This window comes from Gossypium hirsutum, chromosome D13 (assembly GCF_007990345.1).
Source record: "Gossypium hirsutum isolate 1008001.06 chromosome D13, Gossypium_hirsutum_v2.1, whole genome shotgun sequence".
NCBI classification, from domain to species: Eukaryota; Viridiplantae; Streptophyta; class Magnoliopsida; order Malvales; family Malvaceae; genus Gossypium; species Gossypium hirsutum.
This window is the reverse complement of record NC_053449.1, coordinates 9,760,888-9,782,965: the sequence shown is the minus strand read 5'-3', so window position 1 is coordinate 9,782,965 and position 22,078 is coordinate 9,760,888. Positions and strand designations below refer to the sequence as shown.

General features: G+C 31.6%; 1 protein-coding gene and 1 pseudogene across 2 annotated transcripts; both read right to left on the bottom strand.

Moving 5' to 3' along the window:
* Positions 1 to 1,731: 1,731 nt before the first annotated feature.
* LOC107919683 (uncharacterized) lies at positions 1,732 to 3,796 on the bottom strand. Of its 2 annotated transcripts, none has more exons than XM_016849082.2 (2): positions 2,298 to 3,796; positions 1,732 to 2,170 (listed from the first exon to the last, which is right to left on the bottom strand). In XM_016849082.2, exons 1-2 carry the CDS (start codon positions 2,824 to 2,826, stop codon positions 2,079 to 2,081), a joined length of 621 nt encoding a protein of 206 aa, XP_016704571.1. In that variant the 5' UTR covers positions 2,827 to 3,796; the 3' UTR covers positions 1,732 to 2,078. The 2 variants fall into 2 exon arrangements, with proteins under 2 accessions (XP_016704571.1, XP_040966160.1); XM_041110226.1 differs by having other exon boundaries at positions 1,732 to 2,807; positions 2,930 to 3,778.
* Positions 3,797 to 4,651: 855 nt separating this feature from the next.
* LOC107918499 (obg-like ATPase 1) lies at positions 4,652 to 7,930 on the bottom strand (annotated as a pseudogene).
* Positions 7,931 to 22,078: the final 14,148 nt, after the last annotated feature.

Genomic DNA, 22,078 nt, shown 5'->3' with positions numbered 1-22,078 from the left:
ATCTATCGCTGAGGGGACATCTAACACGATAGATGTTGGTGGAGTCAAGAATGAAAAAGGGACTAAATCCAATGACGATTCAATCTGGGAGCTTGGTGTCGATGGTTTAGAAATTGCATTGATTCCGACTGAACTAGAAGATTGAGGTTCATATGGTAAAGGTCCTAGCGTTGATGCTGAAGAAGATCCACGGTTCATGACGTACTCACATCTAACTCACATGTATAATGTAAACCTATTCGTAGAAGATGGGTTGGAGTTTGTAGAACTACCACACATAAGGTTGAGCCACAAGAGTTCTTCTTTAGATTTGGGTGATTTAGAAGTGAGGAAAGAGTTCTCAACTAAAAATGGTTTTATCGTCCCAGTGAAGTGATATAGCATCAAGAACGGGGTAAACTTCCATGTGGTTAAATCCTGATCTAACAAGTTCGAGACAAAGTGCGCAATATGAGACAACAAATTTGAATAGAAAATCATGGCATTTTTTAAGAAGAAGACAATGTTGTGGATGATAAAGAACTATACTGCTATGCTTATGTGTGTTGTCGCGGGTGTTGCACTAATACTGGTTTAGTGTACAACACAGTTGAATTGCTAATCTTAACGTACTTGTGTTGCAGGTATTTCACGGGATCATCTGAAATTAGATTCGGAGATGATCGCGAAAATAATACTACCTATGGTCAAAGCGAGTCTAAAATTTCAGTGTCAGTTCTAATTGTAAAGATTCATAGCCAGTTCGATTACACACCTTCATACCGCAAGGTGTGGATTGCAAAGTACAAGGTATTGAAGAAGATGCATAGTGGGTGGGACGCGTCGTACAATGAGATATGGCAGTGGACATAATGACGGGGCGGACTACCTCTGCAACATACCTTTTGAACAGTGGACACAATCCTACGACAAGGGTCTACATTATGGGCACATGACAACAAACCTGACAGAATGCATCAATTTCATTTTGAAAGAAACTCGTCATTTTTCGGTAACCTCAAATGTCAAAGAGACATATTTCTATTTGGCTAAAATGTTTCCAAAGCAAGCGGAAAATTATGTTAGGCTCTAGGGCGACCATGTTTGGAGCGATGATGTACTGAAAGAAATTAGGAAGGCAATAACACGAGTGAACTGTATGCATCCAATGTGTCACTCATGTGAAGACCTATGATTTCGGGTAACGGAGTTTGACAGACTAACCAAAGGATTGTCAGGGGATCGTACCTGTACACCTTAGAAACTGAACCTGTGACTATGGTATATTTGACGCACTTCGATTTCTACGCGCCTATGCAGTTGCAACATACCGCAGTGTACGTTTGGATCCAATGAGTTTTGTGGACGAAGTCTACAAATTGGTAAACATGTACAACGTGTGGAGAAATGTATTCCCATTGGTTCCAGATGAATGTAAATCCTGTATCAAGCACTATATTCAAGTTGTTAGTCGATAGATCATTGTGTCGCAAACCAAAAGGTCGACTGATGTCCACTTGAATATGAGACAACATGGATATCCGGGAGAAGTTAAACCAATCGAGGTAATGCGGGTGGTGTAGGAACCTAGGGCATACAGTGCCATCATGTCTACATCGAAAGGATGATACAAGAACAACACCTCATTAATAGATCTATTGAATTATTCACTGCAATCAACTTGTACTTTGCAAAAGCACATTTTTACCATACAATACAAATAAATAAATTATAACAAAAGTCAACTTTAATGAAAAACGATTTTTATTTTAAAAAATAAGTATGTTTGACCTCGATGCAATAAACACATTTGATATTTATTGAAATGTTAACATGATAAGTACAATAATAAAGTAAATCAACTATTATCTTGTGTCAGAATGTATGCCACATCGGGATGGTAGACTGTTGCAAGTCGGTTTCCTTTTTGGTTGAACCTCTGGTATAGGTTTGGTACAGGCCTCTCATTTTCTTCTCCTTCGTCCATAGTTGATTTCGATTAGTTACTTCTCAGTTTCCCTCGTGCATCCTCTGGTCTAGGAATAGGTGGTTGGGAAGATGATCTATCTTAATAGAACATAATCCCGGAGGTGTTTGTGTCACCATTGGCGTAGGGGTATAACTATATTGTGTTTTGTACACCAGTGGCATAATGACTGGACTCTTAGTCGGTGGCCGAAACATGGACATCCTATACGTCGTCGTTGACATTGTCGTTGTCAAAAATGTCAATTGCATCATTGTGTAATGTGGAGAAATAGAAAAATGTGGTGGAATATATCGTGCTTGTGTAAAAATAATAGGGTTCACATACGCACCAGAATAGGATGACATATACTGACCAGGGGGTGGTGTGGGCATCGATGTCGGCTCTTGTGTATATGCAAACAATGGACCCACCTCACTAGACCTTGGATGTGTCAGCGACCGTTGTGGCCTCCTCGTATGTGGTTTTCCACTCCCATCTTCTTCGCTTCGCAAGTATGGCTTGCCAACAAGCCTAAACCAAGGCATGTACTCGAGATAGCAAGGTAAGTCTGGAATGAAAATGGCCTCGCGAGAAGGTAAAAACTCATACCAATTACTCCAAATGTTGATATATTCGGCGTGGAATCTAATACAATTCTCATCCGGCCTCCCCACCAAGTCGATAGGATGCAGATCATCGAGGTCCTGAGGTGCCACTAGAGTCAATTGCTTGAACTCGAATTGTCGCGACACCTTATCGAACTCATGCATCTCTATAGTAACGTACACTACCAATGACACCTTCACGTGCCAGATGTTGGGATTCACCAAGAATTCGGACGGGATACATTCCCGAATTGCTGGATCCTCGTATGGCATCCATACAAAATTATATTAAAATAATAATTAGTTATATATATACACTATTAAATCTCAAATCAAATATCGTAATAAATAATTCAAATTTTAAAAAAATAATTACCTCCGCTTCAAATCGTTGGTCTAACAGAAGCCGTATATCTCACAGCTCTTTCGGTAGTCTTGCGTAACTCGACACATGATTCCATATATTGAAATAACTTGTTAACAAAATAATTTAGACTTTAAATTATTTTATCACGGTAAATAGATTATCTAATGAATTTTACCTTGTTATGAGTGGGAACGTGTAAGGGTAGTTTGCTTCAGGACGTAAAGATGGTAGTCGATATTGCGCCTATGACTGCAGTAGTAGCATGCAACTACCAATTTCAATTTTTCGTGGTTGCGTCGCCTGACACATCTCCTAGTACAATGTTAACACGAAGAACCCCCAACTGAGTTTGATGCTTCTCTAAAGTTGACGAGTTTTAGCAGTCACCTTAAATGGACGAGATTTCATGACTTATTTGGCATTAGGATACCCTTGATTATCATAAAGATATAATCCCGAGCGTGTTCTCTTTCGGTTTCAACTGAATTCTCATCAAGCTCACCAAAATTTCTTCTTAACCAAGCCATTTCTATTCAACCTCCAAAAATTGTCTCTGAAACTAGTCCTAATAGTTCGTCGCATATAGCTTTTCAATCAGTATGAACAGTCCTAGTCACTAAGGACCCATCCACTAGTAACCTGAGCTATAATTACACGTCCTCTAGAGTGATAGTACGCTCACCACATAGAATATGAAAAGTGTGCGTCTCGAGTCTCCATCTTTCCACCAATGCGCTTACGAGTGTCGGGTCCAACTTACACCCATACCTACAAGAGCACGTGCGAAAAACCAGCTTCTCTCAAGTACGATTCGATCAAGGGTGATGAAGGAGTGGGTAGATTACGAATGTTGGATTGCAAAATTCGATCTTCCGCCTATTCAAGGAAAAAAAATACAAAATATTAAATTCAAATATAACAAAAAAATAAATAAAATTTATACAATGTTAAAATATAATAATAAATATTTTTACCATTTGTAATTGATCGATGAAAATGCGGTTCTTATCATGACGGATTAGAGAACTTGCCATTGATAATTTCGAAAAAAACCCAAATAATTTGTATTAGAAAAAATAATTTAAGAAAATGTTGAGATAATTTAAATAAAAAATAAATAAAATTGAGAGAGCAAAAAAAAATTAGTGAATTTAGGTGGGTATTGAGAAGAATTTGAGAGAGAATTGAGAATGTGAGAGAAAGTTAAGATTGAATTGGAAAAAAGAAAAGAAATGGGGGGGTTATAGTAAAAAAATATTGACTGTTTGGGGGGCAACGACTAATTAAATTGTCGTTGGAAAAGTAGCCATTTTTTGAATCATTGGGTGAAAAGCACTTCCAGTTAGAAGCATTTTCAGATGATGTGACAGAAAACATTACAGCAAAACAGGCTTTTAGCGGCGTTTTTAAGCGCCGCAAAAAATGCTGTTAAATTTTACGACGTCTGTAAAAAAATACTGTTATAGAACATGACCTTTAGTGGCGCTTTACCCACAAATGCCGCTAAAGAACATAAGCTTTAGCGGCGCTTTATCACAAACGCCGTTAAAGAACATGACCTTAAGCAGCGCTGTACCGACAAGCGCCGCTAAAAGTACCGTTCTTTAGCGGCATTTATGAAAAAACGCCACTAACTTTGGTAGATTTGTAACACTCAATCTTCATCCATATACAACCCTTCCTGTAGCATAGAATCCAACCAAAAACAATAAATCTAAATGATACTTCAAATTCAATTCAATGAAAGATATATGATATAAATTGATAACTGAAGTATAATTCAAAATATTCTTACAATAATGTTAAAAGTTACAATGTTAAAAATATTCTTACAATAAAAAAACAAATGTCTCGAATTTTCTACTAATTTTCTCTGTTTATTCCAATCTCTCTAATTTTTTGTGTAATCTCTAGCTTCTCTTTTCTCCTTCAGCCCTGCCCTAGTAAAAGCCAATACTGGAATAAAGCTCAGGGGCATGGATTTTCAAGACAAAAACAGATAGAAGTGAATACGCGTTAACTCAAAACACAAATAAAATTACAGAGGTTAGTTTGACCTTCATCTCAATGTTTTTCAGGGCATTGTGCAAACCCCAATCTCCAAGACACATACACACACGCACACAGAGGAAAAGAATATACCAAGCATGAATCTTTGGTAAGAACTTGTTCTTTTTCCTTTGGTAATCTTTCTCGGTCATGTTAACCTGCAGGTTCAATACAATCCGGAAACAATGAAAGATGAAAGAAACTACTTCCTTTACACGAGTAACATTATCAGAACAAGCAGCTACAACATACAAATTGGTAAGGTATTACACAATATAACAATAAGAAATTGAGAAGTAAAATAAAAGGAACACCAACCAAATAAACAACCGGCTTGGCACTAAGCAATTGAAAAGTATTCAATATCTCAATATCAGCTGCTTTCTAGTCCCCAAGGCGAACATCTTTTTCATCTGCAAGCCATGCCTTAACCTGTAATATAACAAGCAACATCACTTTTTGGCATTTGTATAGCCCACCCCATAAACAAATATAGCTCAATAGCATAAGCTCATAAAGAATAAACCTGATAATCTGATTAAATGAATCCTTGACTATGCTAAACTAGTCCTTAAAAATTACAATAAAAAATATAAATTAGATAAACATAGACTTATATATGGTGACTGCTTGTCTTTAACAGTGACATTTGACCATCACCAAAGTCATGGTCTTCAGGATTTGAACTGATGATTTTAAATCAGTCTTAGGTGTTTAATTTATATCAATATCGAAGACCATAAAACCTCAAAATGTTTCAAGACAGATAAAGAGATAATAAATTATTTAAAACCTCAAAATATTTCAAGAAAACCTTAAAATGTTTCAAGACAGACAAAGATATAGCAAATTATTTAAAACCTCAAAATATTTCAAAACAAACAAAGAGATAGTAAATTATTCCAAGACAACCAAAGATATAGTAAATTATTAAAAACCTCAAAATGTTTTAAGAGAGACAAAGACATAGTAAATTATAAAAAAAACCTCAAAATATTTCAAGAAAACTTTAAAATGTTTCAAGACTGATAAAGAGATAGTAAATTATTTAAAATCTTAAAATGTTTCAAGACAAACAAAGAGAGAGTAAAATATTAAAAACCTTAACATGTCTCAAGATAATCAAAGAGATAGAGATAATGAATAAAAAAATATTAAACTATAAAAAACAAAGAGGTTCTTCAATGTTGAAGTAAAAGTAGAATAAAAAATATTATCAAAGCGAAAAGGAAATTCATAATGAATCAACAGCAGCATTACAAGTGTAACAAGCTAAAAATAGTATAACGAGTGAAATCTTTTAGATGGTGCCACAATTTAAATTTCAAATATGTATATAGCTAAATTTCTTCCAATATTAAGACCACCATAAATATATTGAATAAGGAGATGACAAATATTAGGAATACAAAAAAAATCCAAACAAAGCCACGTGCAGACAACAAGTGCACGAACATACATGTCTACATGTATTAATCTTTTTAATTCAAATTTCATTTTCAAGCTTATTAAATGTGTTACTTAATCTTCCAACTCCAAAAAGCAGACTATTTGAATTGTATTATAGAAATCAGAGTTCCAAATACCTATTGCAAGAACATAAGAATTCAAGAACAAACCTTTAACCTTAACTCTGCACTAATAATTTCTAAATCCCTTACAGGATCCACAGAGTCATCGACATGGATGATGTCTGAATCTTCAAATGCACCTATAAGATTGAGCTGGAAAAATAAGATTCCAAAGAGTCCTTACAATAAAATCATAGTAGTAAAAACTGTCAAATCAAAAATGGTTTTAGATAACCTCAAAATAGTACCAAAATAAACCTTTTGATAACTTTTAACAAGCCTTCTGTCGTACATGTAAAATTTATATTCAACAAGGTAATGTTAGACTTAAAACCTTACGCTGCATATTAAACAAAACTACCATTTTTAACAGAAAAACATAAAATAGAGATATTTCCAGCTCAAAAGACTAGGGATCTTACGTTAAACATGAAAAATACCATCAACTGCACGAATGTGAGACAAGAAGTTGTTGCCCAATCCTTGCCCTTCATGAGCACCTCTAACCAGTCCAGCTATATCATGAATTTCTAGGAAAGCTGAAACCTGTTGCATCGAACATCTCAAAGTTTTAAGAGGAAACAAGCTAAAATAATAATAATGAGTGTACAATCTACCTTTTAGATTAAAAATGGTTAACACACTAAAAAAGCCCCTGAACGATTTCACTTGAGTAAGCCCCTGCACTTGAATTGCACCCAAACAAGCCTTCATTTCAAATGAAAGGCTGATTACAGTAAACACTGAAGGTTCAGGACTTATATGGATATAGTAAAAACATAGTGGCTTAAGTGCAATTAATGCTAATTACATGCAAAGACAATCAGAACAAAGCAGAAAACAGATCACACCTCACTTTTGGGCTTGAACAACTGGCAAAGCCATTCGAATCGCTCATCAGGGACATTAACTCGGGATTCATTAGGTTCGATTGTACAAAAAGGGAAGTTCTCAGCTGGGATTGAAAGCTTAGTGAGCGTGTTGAAAAGAGTAGACTTCCCAACATTAGTCAGTCCCACCTGCAAATCAACGAAAAAGAGATTCAAAAGAGGAAAAAGTTTAGCTTCGAAAAGTGAAATGAAATGAAATATATATATAAGAAGAAAGTTACGATTCCGATCTTGAGATGAGAGGAGAATCGGCCGAGGATGGACCTCTCAGCTGGTGCTTCCTTGGATTTAGTTGCTTTGGGAGGCATTATTTTAGGGTTTCGCGCAGAGCTGAGGGAGTAACAGTGTGCTGAGGTGATTATTTTTATTTCGATGCAGCAGATGGGTTGGGATTTTGATTTCGGGAACGATGATGATGAAGACGGTGGTGGCGGAAAGAAACACCTAAAGGGTGTTTTCAGGATACCGATTTCAGGGGGGAAAATGGAAATTTGAGGATAAAACGCGTGATTTTTTTAAAAAGTTTTTACTGTATAAAAACGTCGCTATTGTTTACCTTTTGTGGTATTTTTGTAAATTTTTTTTTCATTTTGAACAAAATAATATCGTTTTACTTTGTTAAAAATCTTTTAATTTGTCTCCTAAAAATTATTAATTATGTGATTTTATAAAACATTTTTATTACTATTTTTTATAAATTGGGTTTTTATAAAAAAAATCAAGTACTCTCAAATAAATATAGTATATTTTAATAAGAAAACAAATGATTAAATGACTCTAATTAATTATTAAGTTAGAATTATCCAATGTAAGCAATCAATCTTCACATATCAAATTTCTATTTAAGATTGAGACGTTAATCATGATTTTATATTATTCTTTTTCAATCTAATCTTCATTTTATTAGAGATATTTCTTCCTAACTAAAATATAACTATTTTGCTAGATGTTCGATGTAATAGCCTGAATTTGGGGCTAGCCGGAATAGTAGTTTCGGACCACAAATTCAACGAGAAAAAAATTATTTTCATTATATTTTTATGGTCTACGATTTCACAAAATGATTTCGTGAAAATTTCGTTCGAAAATTTTGACGTTTGGACACTCAATTTAGTCAAAAGGACTAAATTATAAAAAGTGAAAAAGTTGAGTTCTATATGTTAGAGGTGTCCAATTGTTATGAAATTTTAAATTGGAGGTCTCTATATGGTAATTAGACCATTGGTTAAGTTGGTGGACAAAAATGGGTATGGTTAGGCATGTTTCCAAAGTTTTTCATTAAAGGTATTTTGGTCATTTAGTTATTAAAATGAATTAAAAACAAAATTAAAGGCCAATTTTTGTCCATCTTCAACCCCTAGGCCGAATTTGCATGGAAAAACCATGGCTAGGGTTTTTCAAGCTTCCAAGCTCGATTGTAAGTCCGTTCTATCCCCATTTTTAATGATTTATACGTTTTTAAAATCCTCGTAACAAGATTTACCTATTTTTACCATTGTTTTGAATTAGGGCTTGTGTTGAAAAATTTACCCATGAATGATATGCATGTATTTTGATGTTTTATGGAAAAATATGAATGTTTGGAGTGTGATAAACGATTTGTACTAAGTAATTTTCGATGAAAATGCCTAAAAGGATTAATTTGTAAAAGTTATAAAATATGTCACAAGTGTGTGAATAAGTGAGTATTGAGGACTGCTATAGTTATGAAAATGGTTCAGCTAGGCCTAAAATGTAAGGAAATTGAATAAAAATTATTTTACGAGCCTAGGGGAAAAATTGTAATTTTGTGAAACTTTAGGGGCAAAATGTAATTTTACAAAATTATGATTTTTGGACTGGAATGAATAGTATGAAGGTTATATAAGTTAAATGTATTGTTATAAATCAAGAAAGATGAGAAATTGAAATTGATCGATAAAAAAAAGTGAGAAAAAGTGAAATTTTCCCGAGTGAACCTTTGGAATGAAAAGGGATACGAATGAAGTGACAGAAATGATCACATGTGTGGCACGGATTGTGTGTAGGCCACTATGTAAAAGTGAAAATGATGGTCATGTGTATAGTACTATGTGCAGGCTACTACGTGTACCGGAATGATAGGTCGCATGTGTAGTACTATGTGCAGGATACTATGCGTACCGGATAGTTTCGATCACGTGTGTAGTACTATGTGCAGGCTACTATGTGAACCGAACATCATTGATTAGTAAGATGGTTGCTATGTGCTGATTCCACCGGACATCATTGATTAATAAGGCGGTTGCTATGTGCTGAATCCACCGAGTATCTGTTATTATTCCGAAGTGTTCATCGGGAAATTGACTAAGTGTAATTGAATAATGAATATATGTGTGGAATTGAATTGAATATCGACTTAGAAATGGAAAAGTGAATTTTGAATTGAATTGTGATTGAAAATGAAAAAGTGAAATTATGAAAGAGTACATTTAGCAATAAAACAGTTTAGACAGCAACAGTTGTGTGACTTTGAAAAATAACTAAAACTGGTGAAGATTGAATTAGAGGCTAAATAATATATGAAATTGAAGCTGAATGAGTCTATTTTCACATGAAAGAAACAGAGCAAACAAAAGAGTTATATATTTTGAGATATTTGAAGTTTAGTTAGACACAATTAGAATGAGTTCGGAATCCCCTGTTCTGACTTTGGAAAATTGTCAAAAATTGTAAAAAATAATTTTGGAATAAAATTTATATGTTTAGAATCCTCAGTGAATCTATTTTCAAGAGAAATAAACAGAAACAATATCCGAAGTCTGTACAATGAGATAATTAATTTTTAGTGAAAGAGGTCAGAACTGTCGAACAGTGAAACAGGGGAAACTTTAAAGAATAAACTGTACTATTTGGCTAAACAAAAAATTTTGAAAATTTTATGGTAAGAGGATATGTGAATCTAGTTTCGGGAAAATTTACTGATCTTAATTTGGAGTTCTGTAGATTCAGGTAAAAATAATTTAGTGACTCTGACTCGAATTGATAGCTTTGAATATACATGTGAGTGAATAGTGAAATTGTAGTTAATGTTGTTTAAGTGTGTTATACACATTAAGGATGTGGAATGGAGAGGAGGAGGAGGAGGAAAATTGGAAGAACATATGAATGATTTGTGTATAATTGGTCATATGCTCGATTATAATCGATAAACGATTAAAAAGAAATAATGTTTATAATTGTGCATTATTAGTTATAGTTAAAGTTCATGTGAGAAAATAAAGTTTCATAGTATGTGTATGTGGTATACTTGGTATATGATTTGGTATGTAGCAATGTCAGAAATGGTTTATGAATTAACTCATGTTGGTAAGTTTAATACATAAATAAATGTGATGCTTATCCATGCTTATAATGCTTACACTATATGTTTATTTGGCTAGCATATTTGGTGTGTATGCTTAGGCTTTGGCCAAGTTGTGGCTGGATTATGCCACATTAAATTTATAAAATTATGCATTGAGATGGTAAATGTCTAGATGAAAATATGATTGTGATCATAAAAGGGTGGTAAGGTTTAAAGTTTGTAATCTTTATTAAAATGGTTTATCATGTGGTTAGTCTTCAAAAAGGCTAGCTTGCGACTACGGTTTAGTGTAATGTTTATTTCTTGTGTGATATGCATAGGAAACGAGAGTGGAAAGGAAAGGAAATACTAGGTTCATGCTTGAAGTGTAAAATGATGCAAAAAAGGGGCGTTAAGTTAAACGATAAATATGTATTAGTATTGAACTTAATGAAATTGAATTGTACGTGAATTAAATGGAAATTGCAAATGATATTATTTGAATTAAATGAATTATTGTGGTATTGAAATGTATATTGGATTGAGAAATTGAATTGAATCATGAAAATGAGAATCGTGAATTAAATAAAATGGAAATGAAGTATTGAATTGCATGAGTATGTATTGGGTCTCAGAAGCCCTATTTGTTACAAATATAGTATTTTGAAGTTATAACGTGAAGATTTATAAAAGCATGTTAAAATTTTGAAGAGTTTAAATTTGAATGAAATTTTATAACTCGGTTTAACATGTTTATAAGTGTATGTGTTCTGGTAATGCCTCGTACTCTATTCCAGCATCGAATACGGGTAAAGGGTGTTACAATGTGACATCGCCAGATTCTGTCATAACGTTTAGATCGGATTTGGGGTGTTACATTCAATGTGGAATGATTTTAGTTTTTGTATTTCATTTTTATTTGTTATAATTTGGTCCTATCCAAAATAGATAGTTATCTATACTTATCAATCTGTTACTTTTTTATTTATTTATCAATTTTTTAAATCTAATATTTAAATATATCAAATGGTTTAGATTAAATATTTTTAAATATAAAAGCATTAATTGATTGTATAAAATTTCATCATTTAATAAGTCTCAAGTAAACCTTAAATCATAAACCATTTAATATATAAAAAGTTTATCTATTATCTCTTAAATAATTTAAACTATAAAAATAATTTTAATATATTAAAATTAATATTATCTCTTTTACAATTATATAATAAATTATTTAATATATAAATTAAAAAACACTAATTAATCTAACCCCTAAACCCTAACCCTAACCTCTAAACCCTAAATCATAAAACATAAACCCTTAACCTATAAACCATAAACCATAAACCATAATCTCTAAACCCATAATCCATAAACCTTAAAATAGTAACTCCTAAACTTTAAACCCTAAACCATATACCCTAACCCATAATCCATAGCTAATGCTCGATCTTTAGTGGCGATTTTCAGAAAGCGCCGCTAATGCCACTAAAGCTCAACATAAAACGATGGTGTTGTGCTTAATTTTTTTACGGCATTTTTCAAAAACCGCCGCTAATGCTCGATCTATAGCGGCGTTTTTTGGAAATCGCTGTTAATGCATGATCTATAGCGGCGTTTTTCAAGAAGCATCGCTAATGCTCGATCTATAGCGGCGTTTGTTAGAAAGCGCCACTAATGCTTGATCTTTAACGGCTTTTTTATCCAAACGTCGCTAAAAATGCCGCTAAAAACCTATTTTGCTATAGTGAAATATATAGAATTTTATCGTAAATAGTGTATAAATTAAAATTAAAGGCTGAGAATATTGACAAAAAAGGAAAAAACTGAAAAAAGGAGAAGGGAGGGGTATGCAGATGCTGCATAGGTTGCTCCACGTTCCATGCGACTATAGAGAGAAATAAATGGAATATTATTATTCATACATTTTAGTCACCATACAATTAGTGTGGTATTCTCTCATTGGGACCAAATATTTGTTGCTATCATCCAAAATTAGTCTGTTCATCCATGATTGTAATTTGTTATCGATAAAATTTATTATACGACACCACACTATATTCATATAATAACCTAAAATAGAATGATTAACGTTTTAAAGTTCTTACTGGCCAAAAAAATAAAAAAAAAACGTTTTAAAGTTTTTAAAAATATATATAAATTATGACTTGAAACAATATACCTAAGGAGGGCTTTTGAAATATACTATATTTTCCATGTAGTTATAATAAAAAATAATATACATCTAAAATTATTTTTTTAACGATAAATTTATTAGTTCATTCAATGAACGAACCATACAATTCAGAGAAAAAATAGCAAATACTCGTCGTAAATGGTGAAGGACAAGCTTCATTAACACAACAAAAGCTTTAGCCTTAGTATCAATAGGACATTATGATACATTAACAATTGGCTTTGTCACAACTCAAGCATAACATATCTGGAGTGATTACAAGCACTTAATACGATAAAGAAATCAACCCCGAATGGTCCAAAGCGGCGAGCAAAAATCGACAAAAGAATCAAACATTCACCAAACTAGAGAGGATGACAATAAAATCATCCCCAAAATCACTTGTAAAACTAAGATTACATGCATAAGTAAGACTAAAAAACGTGCTACAAGAGCAGACAAAAACTTCTAAAAATGAACACTTATTAAATAATAGGAAAACAAACAAAAAACATATAAAACTTAAGACAACACAGGTCCAAATCGACACGTCAAATCATTTATTATTCTGAAATACACTCAAAATAGAAACAAATTAAAAAGTTGACGAAAAGTCACCCACTTTTCAAAAAAAAACTACTGGTAGTCAGTAGAGTTTTAGCGAATGATAGACATCGTCATCTGTCCATCACAACTTGTGAAGACAACAAAGATACCCACAAAATAGGTCTACAAACAGAAAAAAGAGAAACATGTGTAGTGAATAAGAAGAAGAAAGAAAAAAAAAGGGTTGATGGGAGAGGAAAAAGGTGGGCGATAACTAAGTTGGAGGCACATCTAAAATAATTATATATACTAAATTATGATACATTCACGATATAAGTAAAAATTTTACAAAAATAATTAATATGAAAATTAAATATGATTTTGGTTGAAATTGTAAAGTTAAAATAATAGATATTATAACATTTTGAATTTGAATACAATTTCTAGATTGTATGTATTTAAAAAAATAGTTTCAAAACAATATTTATTATTTGTAAAAATATAATATTTTAAATAATTTCATAATTGATTTATTAAAAGGCTAAAACTTTTGTATTTTTATTTGTTCATATTTTAAAAATATATATTTGACACTAAACATATTGAATTTATAAAAAAAATGATAAATGTAACACCCCTAACCCTATCCGTCGCTGGAACAGGGTTTCAGAGCTTTACCGAGGTTTACAGATCAATTAGACAAAAATTTCAAACGTTTCATTACATATCAATATTCATAATAAAACCAATCAAAATCATATATATTGTCCCTTAAACGAGCCTTCAAGACCCGAAATACATATTAGAAACAAGTCGGGACTAAATCGAAAACTCAGAAAATTTTTCAAAAATATTTAAAATTTTCAATACTACAGGGGTCACACGGCCGTGTGATTCACACGGTCAGGAGACATGCCCATGTCTCAGGCCATGTGGGCACTCGAAATAGGGACACACGGTCGTGTCTCAGCCCGTGTCCATACTCGTGTAACTCTTTGACTTGGGTCACACGGCCAAGTCACACGCCCATGTGCTAGGCCATGTGAGCATACTGACTTGCATTCTTAAGAAGATACAGGGGACACACGGCCGTGTCACTTGGCTGTGTGTCACACACGGTTGAGACACGCGCCCATGTCTATACTTGTGTTGACGAAAATAGGTCATTTTTTAAGCCACATTTCTCACCCAAATTGACACCAACCTAGCCTCAACAAATTGCACATCAATAAGCCATAACAATACATTCAAAACAAGTTAAAAATCAAGTCTCAAACATGCATTATCACTGTTGACACTATTTTTTTGATGGAAACAGAGTCAACTTGGGTTTTGAAAAAATGAAATCGAATGTGGGAGTCGCCATCAATCCTTTTTAATGAGGTGTGATTGGATCACCTCGAAAAGTGGTTGTTTTTAATAAACGGTTTGATTATATTAAAATAACGATTTTGGTCCACGAAATTCAGAAAAACAGATTCGGGAGTCGGTTACGTACGAGGAAGGATTAACACCCTCGTAACGCCCAAAATTGGTACCTAGTTGACTAATTAATGTCTTAATGTCAAAAATTGAAAACTTTGAAGAATTTTAAAAATACGATCCTTGTATTAAAATGTTGAACATTTTGAGAAAAGGGCATATTTCACGTTAATCGAGAGAAAAGCATCATATCCAGTAAGTTAAGATACAACGTCTCAAATTTTCGATACGCGAATGAATGCCAAAATTTTACTTATTTAAAAGATATTTAGTTATCTCGAATTTAAAAAATAAAAAGATCACGACCAGTAAGTTAAAACACGATCTTTTCTTAATTTCTGAGATCATTTAAAACTTGAGTTTAAAAAAATTCACGTATTTAGATTTATTGTGAAAATCGAAACTCAGTAAGTTAGGGCACGATCTTCTCGAATCTAAACACGAAATGCAATTTATTTAAAACAAATTTCGTTATATCGAGTAAAATAAAACACGGAGTCGTAGTAAAGAATGTGGAAACAAATTTCATTTTATGCATGGCAAAACCATAATGAATACGAAAGTATAAAAATGATGCGAGCAACAACAATAACATAAAATAGATAAAAGGTCAAACTTACAACATACAAAATAACAACATATATAAACGAATAAAATTAAATCATTCATTCAAAATAATAATGAAAATGAAATAAATAAATAAATAGTGAATACAATTAAAAATGTAAAGATATATATATGTATATAGATATAAATCAAAATATGTATGCATATGTGAATTATAAAATATATAAAAAATACCTATGTATAAAATATATTTTAAAATATAAAGAATATATATGTATGTATATATAAGAACGTACATATATGTGTAGGTATGTAAAATTATGAAATATAAAGAATATAAACAAAATGTATATTTTTAAAAGTATGAAGTATATGTAAGTATATATATGTATATATATTATAAAGGTGTATGAAAGCATATTTTATATACATGTATTTTAAAAAAAATGTGTATAGATATATATAGGTGTGCAAATACATATGTATAAATTATAGAATATAAAAATATTTACATATATATGTTTGTACGTATATAAAATAAGTTACTATAAAGACATGTAAATGCATGATGTATATGTGTATGTATATATATAGAGAATAAAGCTAAAAATAATATGCAACTAATTAACAAACTAACAAAATAGTAACGAATAAGTATAAGGAAAATAAAACTAATAATAATAACAATAATAATATTAAAATTTATTAAGAAAATAAACAAAATAAAAAAAAAGACTAAATTAAAAATTTAAAACAAAATTCGGGGTTAAATCATAAATAAATTAAAGGGGAAGGACCACATCAAACGCGTTGAAAAACTAGGAGGGGCAAAAGGGAATTAATCCCATTCTTGCAAAACGCAGAGTTCCGATAGGGACTAAATCGAAAACACAATAAATTTCTGGGTAAAATTGAAAAATATTAAAAGAACCTAATTTAAAAAGCATTAAAAAGCGGAAGGGCTAAACGTGGAATTAGCCCTTCCGTCCAAAACACGCGGATCCCCTAGGGCAGGCGGGTCGGGTCTTGGGTCAGGAGCCCAAAACGACGTCGTTTTGGGACTTTCCTGACCCTATCAAAACGGCGTCGTTTTATATTAGTATTTAAGCCCAAATTTTCTGAAAACCCTCATTTCAGCCACCCCTTTTTAAAAATTTCAAAATAAAACCCTCTCTCTCTCAACTGTTCGGCCATTGGGTCCTCTTCGCGCCGCCGTAGCGCTCGCCGCACCGCCACCGCCTCCGACGGCCGACGAAGCGTCAGAACGGGCATTCGAAGCCCTGGCCGGTGAGTTTTTTTTTCGTTTAAGAAATAAAAATGAAAAAAATATAATAATAAAAACAACGATAAAAATAAAGAAAAAGGAAAGATTGAAATAAAAAAAAACAGGAAATCACCTTGGTTTCTACCTTTTTATTTCTTAGTATTCGTTCAAAAAAAGAAAAGGAAAAATAGAACCCCCCTTTTACAGATTCAAAGTCAATCCCTTTAAAACCGATTTTCCCCCTACAATCTGTATATAATCGGTTTTATATACCGAAAATCAAAAACCAAAAAGCCCCTCACATTACATATCTGTTTCAATTTTTTATAGCCTGTTTTCTACTGCTTTTTCTTTATTGTTTGCAGGTTTGATGTTGATGGAGCAAGTGGGCAGTGGCCAGAAGGCAGGTGGCGATGGGACGTGCCGGCGGTGGCGACAGAAGGGTCAGAGAAGGCAGAGGGACGAAGGCCCTAGGTGCGGCGCACCTACGGTTAGGGTAAATTTTTCTGATGTTTTTTTTGGGCCATTTGGGCCGTACATTGTAATTAGGTTAAGTTTAATTTTGTATTGGGCTGTACAATGACCACATACAACCAATATGCCCTTAGGTACCTCAAATGACAACTAAAAAAAAATGTCAACCAAGTATCCAAACTTACCTATTTAACTTATCTAACAAAGTTACCAAAGTTCACTATAATTCAAAAAACATACATGCATATATCACTTATACTAACATCACAATAATACCTTAACTTCATACCAATATGTATGTTGGTTATATAAACAAAATATTATTCATAATATTTACATAAGTTAAACTTTGACTAAGTCCGTACAAAAGCCTATACATGCCATATAAACCGTATTTAATGTTTTAAAAATTACAGAGATAAGCTAGATAGTGTGACTTAAGCACTGATCCGATCGTCTAACATTCTGAAAATCTACAAAAACATTAAAAAATACAAATAAGTTTAATGAAGCTTAGTAAGTTCGACGGGTTAAACAAAATCCTACCGAATCTACTATAACAAGCCAAATAAATAAAATCATTCATGTCAATTCCCTGTCATTCATTGTCAATTTCCTGTCACTCACAACTTCTATTAATAAATACATCCGTATTCAAATCAATATAAAAATAAATAACATGTCTTTTAAATTCATTTAATAAATCACCTTACCAATTGTTTTTTCCATTCGAAGAATGACTTACGAATAAGAGTACATCGTCAACAGAAGCTCATAAGAGCTGGTTCATTTGAATATGCCAACAGAAGCTCGAAAGCTGAACAGAAGCTCGTAAGAGTTGATTCACCAAAATACGCCAAACAAAAAGTAAAACATGAGAGTTCGCAACAAATGCTGAACCCTGGTTTACTTGGGAAAAATGTCGTTGTCTCCTTCCAATACCATCATACACCAAATTACGAATGTACTCAAATCCCGCATTTCATTCAAATCGAAATCCAATTCAATATTATAATTCCAACAATAATTCATTTTCAACAATAGAATAAATAAATAATATCATTCATAAATTTATACAAATAAAAAATTTTAACCGTACGAACTTACTAGGACTGAATTGTAGTAATTGTAGAGGTTTAGGGATTATTCTGCTATTTTTCTTTTTTCACAATTATCTACGAAATCTTGATCTAAAATATAAAATTACTCATTCATTAGCATATATTTCATTTCCAACTCATTTCACAATTAGTAACCTTTTATTTTTAAAATTTACACAATTGCCCCAAACTTTTACAATTTTTATAATTTAATCCTTTAATTAGTTAATCTATCAAATAAACTAATTTTTCTTAATCAATAATTTATCCAAATATTCTAACCCATTATACAGCCCCTAATAATCCAAAATTCTCTATCAAACCCTAATATTTTAACCTTTTCACAATTTAATCCTAAAATCAATATTTAACAAAATCATTTTATAAAATCATCATACAACACAATCAAAGCACTAAATCCAAGTTATTCATCAAAAACATTTAATATTTATCAATAGAAACTTCTAAATTTTTTAATAAAATCAAAAACTAAGGTAAAGTTTAATTAAACCTAATTGTAACAATCCCAAAACATAAAAATTATAAGAAACGGGTAAGAATTGAACTCACATGAAGCAAAAGTATGAAAATACAGCTTAAAGAGCTCTCTCCTATGTCGGTTTAAGCCGAAATTAGAAGATGTATTGAATAGAAAGCTTTAAAATTCAATTTGTAAGTTTTAATTTCATCAAAATTACCATTTTGCCATTCATTTGCTTTATTTTATTATTTTATCTTCGTATGCCGTCCCACCATTTAATTTAGGTATATTTGTTACTTAAGTCCTTTCTTATTTATTAATCAAGTCATTTAATCACTTAAATATTATAATTAGTAAATTTAGCACATTTTTCAATTTAGTCCTTTTTAATTAATTAACTATCGAAACGTTAAACTTTTTCAACAGAACTTTAATACCATCTTAATGGCACTCCGTAAATATTTATAAAAATATTTACGTCTCGATTTATAGAAACGTGGTCTCGATACCTCATTTTCTAAAACCAATTGACCTAGGGTTTTACCACTCGAACCTAATAAATTATTATAAAAAAATTACCATTTCAAAAACATTTTCAAAACTACATTTGATTCATAAATATTAAATAATAATATATATGAGCTTACTCGTTGAATTTGGTGGCCTCGAAACTACTATTTCTGATACCATTGAAAAATCGGGTTGTTGCAATAAATCTCAAAATTCACATGGTATTTAATTTAATATGCAATCTAATGTGGTAAAATATAATTTATTATGAAAATAAGAGAGTAATTCACCTACACCGATATAAAATTAAAATAAATTTACATCTTTTCATATTTTATTATATAATTAATATTTTAACGATTGAATTTATCTATATAGTCGTACTTGTTATGAATGTAAATTTTTGAACCAATTCGATTATTCTATCATATCGATCTAAAATAATGTATATAATAATATTTATTGAACGACTGAAAATTTTTACATAAAATAAATAGTTAAAAATTTTTAATCTATGTCAAAATTTACATGTGTAACCTATATGAACAGAATATGAAACATGATAATCGGATTGTTGAAATATTAATCATAAAAAAAATGAAAATATGTAAAAACTAATGAAACCAATTCGTTTTACATAAATAAAAAATAAAATTGGCATTACCTTCTTTTTTTTATCTTCATGATTAATTTAATAAAACAAAATGTTGTAATAATTCGATATAGTATTAAACAAATATTTTCATTTTAATACATTTTAAATTAATATAAAATCTTTTTAATTTTTATTTTTAAAGTAAGATAAATTAAGGAGTATTGTGATAAACAATAGTAATTAAAGGCATGGAACTTTTGTAGTGGATAACAAACGGAGGCCCAGTTCTCAAAATAGTGGGCCCATAATTTCATTACACGACCTAACCATCATTGTTCCCGCAGCACCGTCAAAAGAAGAGAAAGAATGAGTAGCCATAGCAAAAAAATAAAATAAAACAAAAGGTGGTTAGCAGTTTAGACTTCACATGAGCCCAAGACTATCACGGGCCGAGTAAGCTGATCCCACATAAGCCCAAGGGCCATTGACGGAGTTGTGCGGGTGGCAGATGAGAGTTCAATAAGATATGGGCAGGTGGCATGATGGGATTAGTACTCAGATTGATAACAAATGTTTTACGTGGTCCCCAGTCCCTTGTGGCTGTAAAGTCATGCACGGGAGGCATGTGAAGTGTTCTACCTTGAATTGGACCACTCCGCACCACACCACATATGGAGATTTATTTTTTTTTCTTTTTTTTAAATATGCTTATTGGAATTAACTTAATATTTTAAGAAAAAATTATCATCAATTTTGATTTTACAATTGTGAAATGGAAAGCTATAAAAAAAATCGTGGAATGCAAAAACAACATGACTAAAATTAATTAAAATATAATCAGTGGCAGAACGAAGGAGTAGGTAGGGCTTAGGCCTTAAAATGAAAATTTTTTCATTTAAATTTTTTATAATTTATAAAATTTTAAATTAATAATGGTAAAATTATACTTTGGCTCTCTCAAAATAATAAAAATTTAATTTAATTCTTTAAAAATTATAAAAATATCATTTATTAAAATGATGAAATTACATTTTTATTATCGTAAAAATATACAATTTAATTCCGCCAAAATTTTTTTAACTCTATCAATGAATGTATTTATTGAATACTAAAAATATTTTTTCATAATCTTTGCTAACCCAATATCAAAAGAGTTTCAAAACTGTGTGGATTTGATTTTGAATCCAAATAAAATATAATTTATGTTTAAAAAGAAACTGAAAATTAACCATTGTAGTACAGGACAAAAACATCTAGAATTATGTGAATATAAAATAAATTTTTTGAGAAATAAGATAACTTTTGTTTAGTGTTTTTATATGATATGATTATTGTTCATAGATGTGACATGTTAGGTAGGTTTCCATGCATGATGATACATACCCTACTTTAGAGTTAAAATGTGTATACTCGAAGTGGATTCACACCGTGTGTAGGCGAACCTATATTACGTATTACGTGTCCTCATCTAGGGGTCGCCCATACTATGCATGTGCGAACTCATACAGAGTGCAGGTCAAGACTTGACGGACTAGCAGGTCAGTGGGTTGATAATAGTTAGGCTTAGTTTGGATGGGCGGTGTGTTTAGCTCCGGTGAGGTTAAAAACAGCGGTGGCGGTGAGATTAGTTACTGTAGCGGTGAGATTGGGTACTGTAGCAGTGAGATTAGAAACAGCGGTGGAGTGTGTGTTTGGATTCAAACGCAGCTGTAGCGGTGAGGTGAAAATAGAAAATGAGTTTTAAGGACATTAGATTAAAAATGATATATAATAGAAATTTTTAAAATTATTTAACAATTATAAAATTAATAAATGATTAAAAATTATTACAATTATATTTATTTTCAATAATAAATAATTAAAAATGAATTATTACAATTACATAAATATGCTACTGCTGGTTTTTACTAATTCCTAGCACATAAGTTACTGAACAGCTCAGTTTAACAAGAAGGTTTAACAGTGTTACTCAATTGAACTAATTTCGTTATCTATGTTTGTATGAAATTTTGCCTACATACCAAATCCTTTAAAATGTTTTACTAATACAATATTATAAGACATTGGGGTGATAAAAAGTTTGATTTAGTTTAACATTGGAGTTATAATATAAGATTAAAGACGTCAAAATATGGCTTTATAACATTAG